A 12,437-nucleotide genomic window follows, 5' to 3' on the forward strand; every position below is an offset into this window, starting at 1 on the left:
CGGAAAGGACATTAAATGAAGGTCCAGTGTTTGGGGACAGCCACACCCCACACATGTTAAAGAACCCACTATACATGTACTTATCAAAAAGTGTAAGTTGGCTGTAATGTTTCATTTTTGTCCACAGGGGACATCCTTGCTGACTATTTTTACGACCCCGAGCTGCTCTCCCCCACCGTTGAAGAAAAGTGGAATCACCTTCAGACCAAAATGAGGAAGACCAGAATATCAGTGGACCAGGCCACTGAACAGCAGGGGGTGGTGTCAAAAGAAAGCAAAAAGCAAGGCAGCAAGACTGAAGGAAAAACCATCATGCTGTCAGTCTACACCCACAAAAAGAGCAGTAAACAAAAGAAGGAGATCGAAAAGAAAGCTAAAGTTTTCGGCTCTTACGAAACTCAAGTCTTCAGCAACAGGTCCTCTGACAAGAAAGTCTGCGTCGGCTCTTGGCCATTCGAGACGGAAGACTCCTACCTTTTCTTCCTGGAAACCTTCTTTTCTGTTGCGTTCGAGAAGGCCAGACAGGAAGAAAAGGGAGAGAAGATCCCCCTCCTGGCTCCGAACAAGTTGGAGGTTAGGGAGAGAGAGGTGAACTCTATGGCTCACAAGGCAATGTTGACATTCCAGCACAAGAGCTTAGTGGTGAAAGCAGCCATGTCTTTCCTTGGGGAGGCAAGTGACAAGGACATTGAGACAAAATCCCTGGGAAAACAGAGCTTGTCTCAGTCTCTGTCTTTTGTGGGGAGAGGGAAAACTGAAAGAAAGCGCTTGTTCAAGAGTAGAAGTGTCGCAGACGTGAACGAAAGCGAGACTGTCCGCATGGGTGATGTCAGCGCAGGAGGGGATGATGGGAAATCTAGAAAGTCTCTCTCCCAACGAAGAGCTGCAAGCCTGTCTGACCTTGGACAGCAGAGGTCACCCTCAAGGTCGTGGGTCAGCATGACTGACCTGAGACCGAAGGTCATCAACCTCGGCGGTAAGTTTGACGAACTCACCCCCCTGGTGGAATGGCTGCACAGGTGGTCCTGTAAGAAGAACATGATGAGTCCCAGCGTCAAGGATGGCGCTCTCCCAGGGGGAGGAGGTGTGGTGGACAGCAAAGCCGTGATCAGGGTCAGGGTCCCTCCAAGTCTGGTGTTGACATCGTTCTGGCTGATGGAGAACCTGTACTTCAAGAAGCAGCTGTCAAGTTCAACACTGCCCATCCCACCCCAGGAGTATGTGGTGTACCCGGCATTTGGTGGTAGCGAATCAGGCACACAGCATGCAACGTCACATGATTCTGGGAACAGGGAAGAGAGGAGACAACCAAGCAATGTGGATCACAACAGAAGACAGGACACGGAAGAACATACAGCTCCTGAGGAAAACAAGAGAAGAACCAAGCAACCCAAAGTTAAGAAGCAAGCGTCGCACGAGACAAGCAGTGAAGGTATGAGCACGGAAGAAGCAGGAAAACACACCAGACATCACAGAACGAACAAGCGACAACAAGCCCAGTCACACGCAGGCACGAGGGGAAAGAGCCCTATCAGAGTGCACGGTCAGTAAGGGAACTAAGATATGCTATCTCTTGTAGATGACATTTGCACAAAGAGGTCTTTTGAAATTTCTCTTTATTTCTTTTTATCGCATCACTGGATAACTGTCACCTTGACACGCTAGTTTTGTAAGTGCAAGCTGTGTAAGGCCAAACTAATACTAAGTACAATTGACTTTTTCTTGCTTTTTTCTGTGTAGCCTCAATCCCCAGACATGTATTGGAGTCGCCAACAGAAGCATCCTCTTCTTCGTGGACCCCTGTCCTGTCATCTGATAGCCCGGTGAGAGTAGCATCTTTTAACTCTACCTTTAACACCAATTGCACAATTTACAGTATGGTCAAAAACTTTTTGTTTTGAAAATGGACGAAAATTCATGCACACGTGGATATCACCCATATAATCAAATCAACATGGCCTTATCAGTGTTATATGGTACATGTTTAACAAATTTTCTGTCTGGTGTTTCAGGCAGAAGAAAAAGTTGTGCCTCTTCCAGCATCCATGACGTCAGTAACAAGCATGTCACCTCCACGAGTTGAACCAAAGAAGAAACTTTCCTTCGCAAGTCAGCCATCTACTATCAGGTAAAAAAACAAGCTGTAACTGTTCTTTTTTTTCATGATATTGATGTTGATAAGCAGTGTTTTAGCCAGCCTGAACTTTTTTTCTATATCCATTTCCATTTGAACAACAGACGATATACCGGACAGTCAGTGAGTGAGTGATCCCAATTTTGTTTGACGTTACAATTTGAAACAATCCTAGGAAAGTTAGCATCCTGTTATATCTGTTACATGTGTTCAGCCCTGAAGAAACCATCAGGAGTGAAGATAGCAGCACATTCAACATCAGTTCCCTGGCTGATGATGAGTCACAGGCCACGCCCACAGGACAGCCAATCACAATCCCCACTCCTGGGTCTCACTTGACCAATGAGAGACCGGTCGCCTCATCCACTCCGCAATCCGCCTTCGGAGGTCAAAGGTCAGAGGAACCCCAACGAACGTCCTTTGAGAAAAATTCTCGAACAGCGACTCAAAATGAGACAGTTATTCCTGGAAAAGGACAAGCTGGTTCAAAGAATAAAGGTCGTGGTACAATGGGAGCGCCTGTACCCAGTGGGTCTTCAACATTACCTGGGTTCTCTGGACCTAAGAAGGTACATTTTGTAAGTTGATCTTAAGTCTATTTCCCTATACATACTTATATAGACTAGACTTTGTTTTCAAACACAAAAGCAAGTGTGTCCTATCTTTTGATCATTTGATACATTATACATGACTGTAGATGGACAAGTTATTAACAAAAAGAATGAAGTAGTTAATATATTCCAGTAAGAAATCACCATTTCTTGTGATACATTGAGCTGAGAGAAATGACCACCGTCATCTTCTACATACAGGGCAGCACAGTTGCAGGAAGCCCTTCCTCCTCAGTAGAAGATGCTGTCAACAATGTGAAGGAGATGAGACAACTGGTCAGGTCTGAGCTCAGGAGTATACTGGAGGTATGGTGGACTGTACTACATTTGCGTGCATGTGTGTGTGCATGTGTGTGTGCATGTGTGTGTGCATGTGTGTGTGCATGTGTGTGTGCATGTGTGTGTGTGTGTGCGTGTGTGTGTGCGTGCGTGCGTGCGTGCGTGTGTGCAGCTGCTGAAAATACCACCTGAAGAAATAAAGCATACTGTAATGTTTTGTTTGTACCAGGTCCAGCACCAGAACATAGTGAGCCTGTTAAACAGCAGTGGAACTGTGAATGTGGTGGTGGGGAACACTGGACACAACCCTGGTCCTGTACAGGGTCACACTACAGACAGACAAACACAGGTCAGGAGAAACTATACTATCTTTACCTATCATGTTTATCCTGTGGAGTTCAACTTCACAGAAGGAAAACATGTTGTTTCTGCAGTGCTTCTTATTCCTCTTCTCCAAACAAAGTCAATGATCTGGACCAGAAGTTCTGTTACTTCCTCCCCCTTGCAGGTCAGCCAAGAACTGCAGGTGGCCCAGCTGGAACACATTGCTGCACAGGTGTCTCCAGCTGCAGCTGCATCACGACAGGTGCAGAATGGCCTGCAGTCTTCAGCTGCTGCACACAACCCGGCAGGAAACCCCCCGGGACAGCCACAGGGGGAACCTTCCATGCACAACGCACAGGGGAGACCTCAGTGGTCTCATCTTTCCGTTCCTCTGCTTCGGCACCCGGGTTTCCCAGACTATCACCAAAACCCTGTTGCACATTCCCAACTCACACGTGAACCTAGCACCAACCCGCACCTTCAAAACCCGTCAACTTTCGGAAACCTGCATCCTAACGACAACACAACAAGACCAGACAACCCTGGACACAACCCTGGTTACGCTGTTCCAGGGAGCAGCCTGCACCCCCCAGGCATGCCGCTTCTGAGGCTGCCAACAGAGGGGCCGTTCCAGCGACCGGTCGCCGTCCCGTTTGAAGCCTGGGGACAGAGCAGTAGACCTGCTGAATCACACGACCACAGCGTACAGGCTTCTGACGATGACAGCAATACAGGCTGGCCTCGGCACCTGAACATGGAGCAGTACGATGCTGAACTTGTGAACAGTGTGGGCAAAACGGGAGCTAAGAAAGACCGAGGTCCTTTGATACCTCCGGATAAGTCAAAATCTAAGAAATCATACAATAAGCCTAGTAATCCAACACCACAACAAGCAGGTGCTCAAGGAGTGGAATTTCCAGGTGCTTTTGCACCTGCGATGCCATTACTGCACCTGGACAACAGCTATGCACCCTCCCAGATGATGAGGGGCATGTACCGAATGCCTCAACCTCAAAACAACTATCCACACTTCCCGGCATTCCCTCAACCACCAGCCATGTCCACCCCTCCCCTCCCCCCAACTGATATAGAAGATGTCACACTTCGTCTACCACTACTCCATCTAAGAAACGATCCACAGGTCCCGTCTTACCACTACAGCTTTGCCCCAGGCATGCCAAGACTTGTTCCACCTGAAGAGATCATAGCCTACGAACAGAAGAAACATCAGACAGAAGTACTCAAGACGCACAGGAGACAGAAGAAGAAGGAAGAAGACGCAGCCGCTAGAAGACAGGAGAGTCTGCCTCTTCTTCAAGCAGACATTGAGCCGTGGGATCAGAAGGGTGACAGGGAAAACTTGAACAGGTGTGTTTGTGGTGCAAAACAGACTTGTTTCACCATTCCTGTTTTTTTTTTTTGTAAGGCCATGTTGATATGATTATATGGATGCCAACCATGTGTGCATAAATTTTTGTCCATTTCCAAAAAAAAGTTTTCATCCATACCGTAAATCATACAAAGCAGATGCAAAATGAGCAAAAATTTGTCCTAGATTGCAAAAAATATTGGAAAAGGAAACTAATATAGAATGCCACAATCAAGAAGAAAGTTGTGAAAAAATTAAGTCTATTATTCCCCATACAATTTAATGTGTTTACTCTTTGTGTTTAATCATTTGTTCAACCTTCATGACCATGTAGGTTTCATTATAATAAATACAACATTTCTTTTTAAACCTACAAACATTTTGTAGCAAAATATAAAGTACATGTATGTGTGAGTACAATGTACTCAATCATCAGCTCAGTACAAAGAACACAACATGAGTACAAGAGGGCTCTTGTACATGTAGATTTAGTCAAGTACAGAGTGAGATGGTTGTGTGTACATGTACTTAAACACTGTTTCCATACTTGTATCATCATTGTTACAATGGTAAAGACTGTATCAGAAACAGTAACTCTAACCTTCTCCATGTCTGCCATACAAAGAAGACGTATGAAGAAAGACTCAGGACTGAGTCAAGATGTGGGGAAGATTCAAAGAAAGGGAGGGGGGCGAGAGAAGGAAGACAGAGTATCAGTGACAGAAGAAGAAGATGAACAAAGTCATGATGAGGTAACTTGTTTTCACAGTCTTTTTGTCACAGTGAGTGATCTGTTGCTATCCTGGGTGCCATCCGATTTATAACAGCAACCCCCAAAAAAAGATTTTTTTGGGGTTGCCGTTACAAATTGGATGACACCCAGGCTAATCTGGTACAGCCTTGTGTGTTTTTTTTATAGTATGATATACCATAAAACTTGAAAAAATTGATGTGATTTTACATTGTACTTTTCCAGTTTTTGCTCACACTGCATGCAAACAAAGATTTTCTGTAATTTTTGGTCAGTGTGCCAAAGCGAGCTACAAACATTGCAAATGCCTCCATTGCCACAAAATTAAGTCCATTGAAACAGAAAATTTAGGGCATTAATGTAGTTACTTTACCGCAGTGGTCTAGCAAGCATGTCTTTCTGTCATTTGACATGTCTTATTGCAACTTTTCTTTGTGAACATTTCAGTGGAGAGCATTTACTATTGAAACAAAAAAAGCTCCTTTTACCTTCTTGTGATCCGAGACTAAAGAGAAAGTGGTCTATTATGTTATACGATCTTGAGAGTCCCATTTGAGAACACTTGAGTCCCTCTCAGTCAGCCATGTTGTTGTTTCCCTTAACACTACACATCAGTTCAAGTAGGGATACGTTCTATTTGTTTGTTCCCATATTGTTTCACCTCCTTGGATACAGGTCATGCAAAACATAGCGATGACTTGTAAAGAAACATTGAGACTGCTCAATTGGAAGTTTACAATGTATTTAGAAGTTAGTTTTCAGAGCATCAGGGCTACATTTATGGAAGTAGATGAAAATTTATACTTTTTTTTCAGAGGATTTCAGAGGCTATTAACATTCATCTTTGGACTTTTTCTGAAAATTTGTTAGAAAGGCGACATTCTTTTTGTTATGCACAAAAAAGATTTTGTGCAAAAAAAAGATTTGACTATTGTACATGCATGCTACAAGTTGAAAAGGAAAATCCATGGATACCCTGTAGTAAGTGTAGCAAACTACAGGCATGTTGACATCTGTGCAAAGCCTAACACTAGTAACAGGTGTCAGAATGGTGTATATAATAAGTGGTGTGGGACAACCATACAAATGTTACCATGGCAACACCTCAGCCTTATGGAGGCATATTATGGGCTATTCTGTACATAATCCAGTTGGATTTCTGTGCACTGAGTAGCCATTGATAATATGATTATGATATTTTAACTCTCCCATTTACATGGGCCAATTATAAACCATGTTTTTAATGAGACTGGAAGGGTTACATGTACATGTGTTAACAAGGCTCAAAGTACTGGATGCATATGTGCAGGTAAAATTGGGGCTGTGCAGGTATTTCTGATGTATACCTACACCAAACCTTTACTGGTCCATTTACTGGGTTTATATAAAACTGTAGGACCTGTGTGTATGTTGTTTTTTTTATTTGCTGCATTCACTGTTACCACAAAAGTTTTTCGGACAGAAATAGTAAACCACTTTAATTTCCACAGTTAAAGTAAAACCAGGTGTTGTGTGGATTTTGATCACAGCCTTCGTGTGTTGAGTTTTCCAGGTGTGAGAGTGGTTTCTGTATGTAGTACCCAGGTGAGAGTATGCCTCTATGGTTTACAAGTCCAGATGTAGTGGTTTTATCACTAGGAATCTATATACACTGGTTGGAATAATAATGCTTCCATGACACAGCAGTACAGATGTTGTCTTTGTTACACTTGGTGACTCATATGACAACCTTTGTGTCCAGGTTCCCACTCCAGGTGTGATCGTGGTCCAGCCCTCCCCAGGCCCTGACAGAACCACCCAACACAAGACTACAGCTCATGATAGACAGGACACAGCCATGCCTAGGGACCAGGGCTATGTCATACCACCTGGTAAGACAACACTGTACATAGCATCTGTCTTCTTTGTTACGACCAGTGAGAGATTAGCCCTTCAGTGACCTAAAACTAGATCGAAATCATTTTCCTTGTTGGAACAGGGCTCTGAATCCTCGGTCTCGGTGCTTGAGACAGTCCTGATGCATTATTAAATTTCATTGTTTGACCATTCTTGCCAAAATCTAAAAAGAAAAAAAAGACTTTTAATAAAGGAATAAAATCCCTACCTACTGACACTGTTTTGTTCAGGACATTACTTTTAGTAATTTTCCTACGTAATTTTGTGTAATTTTGTATCATGTGGCTAACCTACTACTGTACATCACTGAATGAAAGCCTATATGGAACAATTCTAATCTTTTTCTCCTGTATTCTGTTTTGCAGGTACTTTTGATGAATATCTGGAGTACCAGACAGTTGTCCCTACCCCAGCACAAATTCACTACGAAGCTGTCGTCAACAAGAAAGCCAAACCTGTCATGAAGACAGCCGACACACAGACAGACAAACCCAGCCAGGATACAAACGTGGACACTCAAACTGTACAGACTGAACCTGAGAGGGAAAGAACCAAACCACACACCACAGCTGAGAAGGAGACCAATACAGTCATTGTTGTATCTAGAGGTAGGTTACTTTCATGATCAGTGGTGCATTGGTGCAACCACAGAAAGAAATTGGATGCACAGCTCCAATTTTGGGTGCACTAAGTATTTCGAGCCCTGCATTCTGTTGATGTTTTTTCCAGATGTGTACAGTGCGGAGCAGGCAGTGTCTCAGTACACTGCATCAGGGATGGATGTTAGCCGCGGGGGTCCAGGTCTGCCACCTGACATATTCTTCAACCTCCGCTTCGGTCGGGAGGCAGCACAAGCTACAGACAGGAGTGCTGGTCAGGCACCGGCTCAGAGACAAGATCAGGAGGTAAATCCTTGTCCTTGGTGCTGATTGGCTATCATGTCAATCAAACATTCTTTCCCTTAGTGCTGATTGGCTATCATCTAGATTTAACATTCTTGTCCTTAGTTCTGATTGGCTATCATCTCAATCCAACATTCTTGTCCTTGGTGCTGATTTGCTCTCATCTAGATTTAATATTCTTCTCCTTGGTGCAGATTGGCTATTATTTCAACTCAACATTCCTGCCCTTGGTGCTGATTGGCTATCATCTTGATCAAACATTCTTGTCCTTGGTGCTGATCGGCTATCATCACAATCAAACATTGGTGCTAATTTGCTATGATCTTGATCAAAGATTCTTTGCTGATTGACTATCATCTAGATTTAATATTCTTATCCTTGGTGCTAATTGGCTGTTAATTCAATCCAACATTCCTGTCCTTGGTGCTGACTGACTGACATTTGAATTCCATCAAAACTTGTCCTATTTTCAACAGGTCCAGACCCCAGCATTCCTTAATGTGGTAGACATTGACAACAGCCTGCTGAAGGACCTGAAGCCGACCAGACAGCCCAGACAGCAGAGACAGAGAACTCCTGACACACAGGAGACAGAGGAGGAGCACAGGAGGTCCCCGCCCTCCGGTCTCCCTGACGACGCCACGCCCGCAGACCTCCACTACAGACTGGCTGGACTCACCAACAGTGTCAAACCTGCAGAAGTGGACGACGAAGGTCAGCTTTGTATCATTCTTGCTGCTGCAAAATCAGAACTATTTCATGACCATCAACAGATTATTCACAGTTTGAATCATTATTTGTGTAAGGTTCTCACTGTAACTATGCAAATTATGCAACTTCAATGTTTACAACATTTCTTTCTGTAAAGCAACTTATTACTAAGATTTTGATGTACAATGTAGGGTAATACATAAATGCTGACATAAGGAACAAAATTGTAAATCACAGACCTCAATGCATTATTATCTGTGCTCATTGTGACTGCAGGTAACATCAGAGAACCACCGGGTGGAGACTCCCTGACTGTAGATCTGCTGTCTTCTGTCACTGGGGAAAGGTAGGAACTCAGAACACATCTGTTCCAAGCTATCTAACGATAATACCCCTACTGTACTTGGTGACAGCGAGTTCCACTCAATTACAAATGCCTTAGGAGTGTGTTCCCTGTTTGGTGAAAGTATTTTTTCAGAAGAAACCATTTTCATCGTTCCAAACACCATACAACACTGTGTTGTTGTTTTTTCAGTCCTGCGAACCTGTCGAAGATTCGGCGCGACACGGCAGGCATCCGCGCCAAGTCACGGGAACGTTTGGCGGACAAGCTGATGGAGATGGGCCGACAACTGGACGCCATTGACCAGATGGCCACCAACATGGAGGACGACTTCAAAAACACCCGACTGGTAAAACAGTGGATGGATTCATGTTTAAAGTTAAAACTTTGGATCCAACACAAGAAAATTGTTATCACCTACATTGCAGAGATTTCCAGTCATTGGTCTTCCTACATGTAAGGCATCATATTTTGGCACCTTCACTTCCTGAATGGCACTTATTTGTAATAACGGAGTAGGGTTTAGACTTACTTCATAAAGAAATTTACTTTGTTACTTTACTCCAGCTTTAAGCTTAGGCCTCTCAATATTTCCCAGCAGAAAAACCATAACCATAATCAATTTAGAAGGAATATCTAACTTCAACAATGTATTTTCCTTAGCTTGTTAACACCATAGACCACCTGGGTGAGGCCATCTATCCAGAGGAGGAGTCTGTTGCTAGGAGACCAAGAGGGCGCGGTCAGCAGTATGACAGCCGTCATCATGACAACAGCATCCCACCTGTCATTGATGAGGAGGAAGAGAGGATGTAAGTTTTCTGTTATCAATTATATTAATGATAATTGTACAACCTTTAGTATGATTTCATCTAATGTTAAAAAAACACCATCATGTAAGGCACATGTAAAACATTGACATCCATTACATTGTAGTGAAATGCTGTACTTGAATAGTAAATTCTGAATAGATGCCCTGCATTTCCTCTATTCTTCTATCTTCCCCCTGCATATCCTCTTTTGTTGTGCTTATGCTCATTTTATTACTTTCTTTGACTATGTGTGAATAAAAACAAACAAACAAACCATATTGTGCAGTGAGACTCCAGTGAGACAGAAACCACTTCCCAGCCCCATCCTTGAAGAAGAAGAAGAAGATGTTGACAAGGCAGAAGAAGACAGACTAGATCAGTTACCCATCACTGCTCCTAGACAAGCAGACAGGAAGCTGGAGAGACTGCTGGACATGACAGGACTGAGCGGTGTGAGTGACATCATAGCGGAGGTGTTTGCTGAAGGAGGGCTGAAGGAGGAAGACCTGGGGATCTCACTTACCGGAGATGACCTGACCAGGGACAGGTGAGACAAAGTTCCCGTGTTCCATTCAGGGTCAGAATTGGCCCAGATGCACACAAAAAAATGTTAAACAGCTATTAATCTTAGCAACATTACTGTAATTCATGATTTTTACGGTACTTTTATGTTCGCAGTTTTATCATTTGACAAAATTTTGCCGCACATGATGGAAAGAACTTTGCCCAATCCATCATCTTTGATGGACAAAACCATGTAAAGATATTTAACATGTCTTTGTCCCATTGCAGTAGGCTGCCTTCAGAACCGTTTGCCAGCACACAGCTGAGTGTGGACACCCTGCAAGATGTCTTCTCTCCAAGACAGCAGGACACCAGCAGAGAGGAGGATGAAAAGAAAGCTAAGAGAAGAAAGGTACCATCACCTAATGGCTTTCATGATCGCCAGTACGTCCTTTAGTTAAATCTGGATGGTGTAAAGTTGTAATTTAAAGGTTGGTAGTACAGTGGGCAAAACAAAAGGTAAGTTGAATAAGCCACCCTTGTCCTTGGTGCTGATTGGCTGTCATTTCAATCCAACTTTCTTTTCATTGTTGCTGATTGGCTGTCAATCCAATCCAACTTACTTGTCCTTGGTGCTGATTGGCTATCGTCTCAATCCAACATTCTTGTCCTTGGTGATGATTGGCTATCATTTCAATTTGACTTTACTGTCCTTGGTGCTGATTGGGGGGATGCAGCAAATAAAAGTCCACATCCACATATACCTACATGAATGCATGGATCAGTGCAGGTTGCAGGTAGACATCAGAAATACCTGCACAGCTCCAATTTTACCTACACCAGTATTTTGAGCCCTGGAATCCCAAGATGAATTTCCAGCGTACTTTGTTTTGTTCCTCAGGAAGTGCAGAAGTGGATGTTAGAGAAGCGGACAGAGAGGAGGAGTGAGTATCTGAAACAGCTGGAGGAGCTACGCAGCACGGAACACCAGCCGTACAAACCTGCACAGGACTCACCTAAACAGGTCAGTACAGAACACCAGCCATACAAACCTGCACACAGGACTCACCTAAACAGGTCAGTACAGAACACCAGCCATACAAACCTGCACACAGGACTCACCTAAACAGGTCAGTACAGAACACCAGCCGTACAAACCTGCACAGGACTCACCTAAACAGGTCAGTACAGAACGCCAGCCATACAAACCTGCACAGGACTCACCTAAACAGGTCAGTACAGAACACCAGCCGTACAAACCTGCACAGGACTCACCTAAACAGGTCAGTACAGAACACCAGCCGTACAAACCTGCACAGGACTCACCTAAACAGGTCAGTACAGAACACCAGCCGTACAAACCTGCACAGGACTCACCTAAACAGGTCAGTACAGAACACCAGGCATATTAACCTGCACAGGACTCACCTAAACAGGTCAGTACTGAACACCAGCCGTACAAACCTGCACAGGACTCACCTAAACAGGTCAGTACAGAACGCCAGCCGTACAAACCTGCACAGGACTCACCTAAACAGGTCAGTACAGAACACCAGCAGTACAAACCTGCACAGGACTCTCCTAAACAGGTCAGTACAGAACACCAGCTGTACAAACCTGCACAGGACTCACCTAAACAGGTCAGTACAGAACACCAGCCGTACAAACCTGCACAGGACTCACCTAAACAGGTCAGTACAGAACACCAGCCATACAAACCTGCACACAGGACTCACCTAAACAGGTCAGTACAGAACACCAGCCGTACAAACCTGCACAGGACTCACCTAAACAGGTCAGT

General features: G+C 44.1%; 1 protein-coding gene across 1 annotated transcript in view; it reads left to right on the forward strand.

Annotated features, from left to right (window-relative positions):
* The window catches only part of LOC109482066 (protein JBTS17-like), a 29,741-nt gene that overhangs the window by 9,774 nt on the left and 7,530 nt on the right, over positions 1–12,437 (forward strand). The window contains exons 20-37 of the mRNA XM_019784727.1: positions 128–1,543; positions 1,741–1,823; positions 2,013–2,128; positions 2,349–2,703; positions 2,947–3,051; positions 3,254–3,373; positions 3,533–4,717; positions 5,338–5,469; positions 7,210–7,339; positions 7,730–7,972; positions 8,094–8,269; positions 8,743–8,980; positions 9,254–9,323; positions 9,513–9,669; positions 9,984–10,132; positions 10,419–10,679; positions 10,925–11,048; positions 11,538–11,660. Of these exons, the coding sequence (XP_019640286.1) occupies positions 128–1,543; positions 1,741–1,823; positions 2,013–2,128; positions 2,349–2,703; positions 2,947–3,051; positions 3,254–3,373; positions 3,533–4,717; positions 5,338–5,469; positions 7,210–7,339; positions 7,730–7,972; positions 8,094–8,269; positions 8,743–8,980; positions 9,254–9,323; positions 9,513–9,669; positions 9,984–10,132; positions 10,419–10,679; positions 10,925–11,048; positions 11,538–11,660 (5,183 nt within the window). The remainder of the gene's footprint in view (positions 1–127; positions 1,544–1,740; positions 1,824–2,012; positions 2,129–2,348; positions 2,704–2,946; positions 3,052–3,253; positions 3,374–3,532; positions 4,718–5,337; positions 5,470–7,209; positions 7,340–7,729; positions 7,973–8,093; positions 8,270–8,742; positions 8,981–9,253; positions 9,324–9,512; positions 9,670–9,983; positions 10,133–10,418; positions 10,680–10,924; positions 11,049–11,537; positions 11,661–12,437) is intronic.

Source organism: Branchiostoma belcheri, unplaced genomic scaffold (assembly GCF_001625305.1).
Source record: "Branchiostoma belcheri isolate BF01 breed outbred unplaced genomic scaffold, Haploidv18h27 scaffold59, whole genome shotgun sequence".
In the NCBI taxonomy this organism is placed as follows: domain Eukaryota; kingdom Metazoa; phylum Chordata; class Leptocardii; order Amphioxiformes; family Branchiostomatidae; genus Branchiostoma; species Branchiostoma belcheri.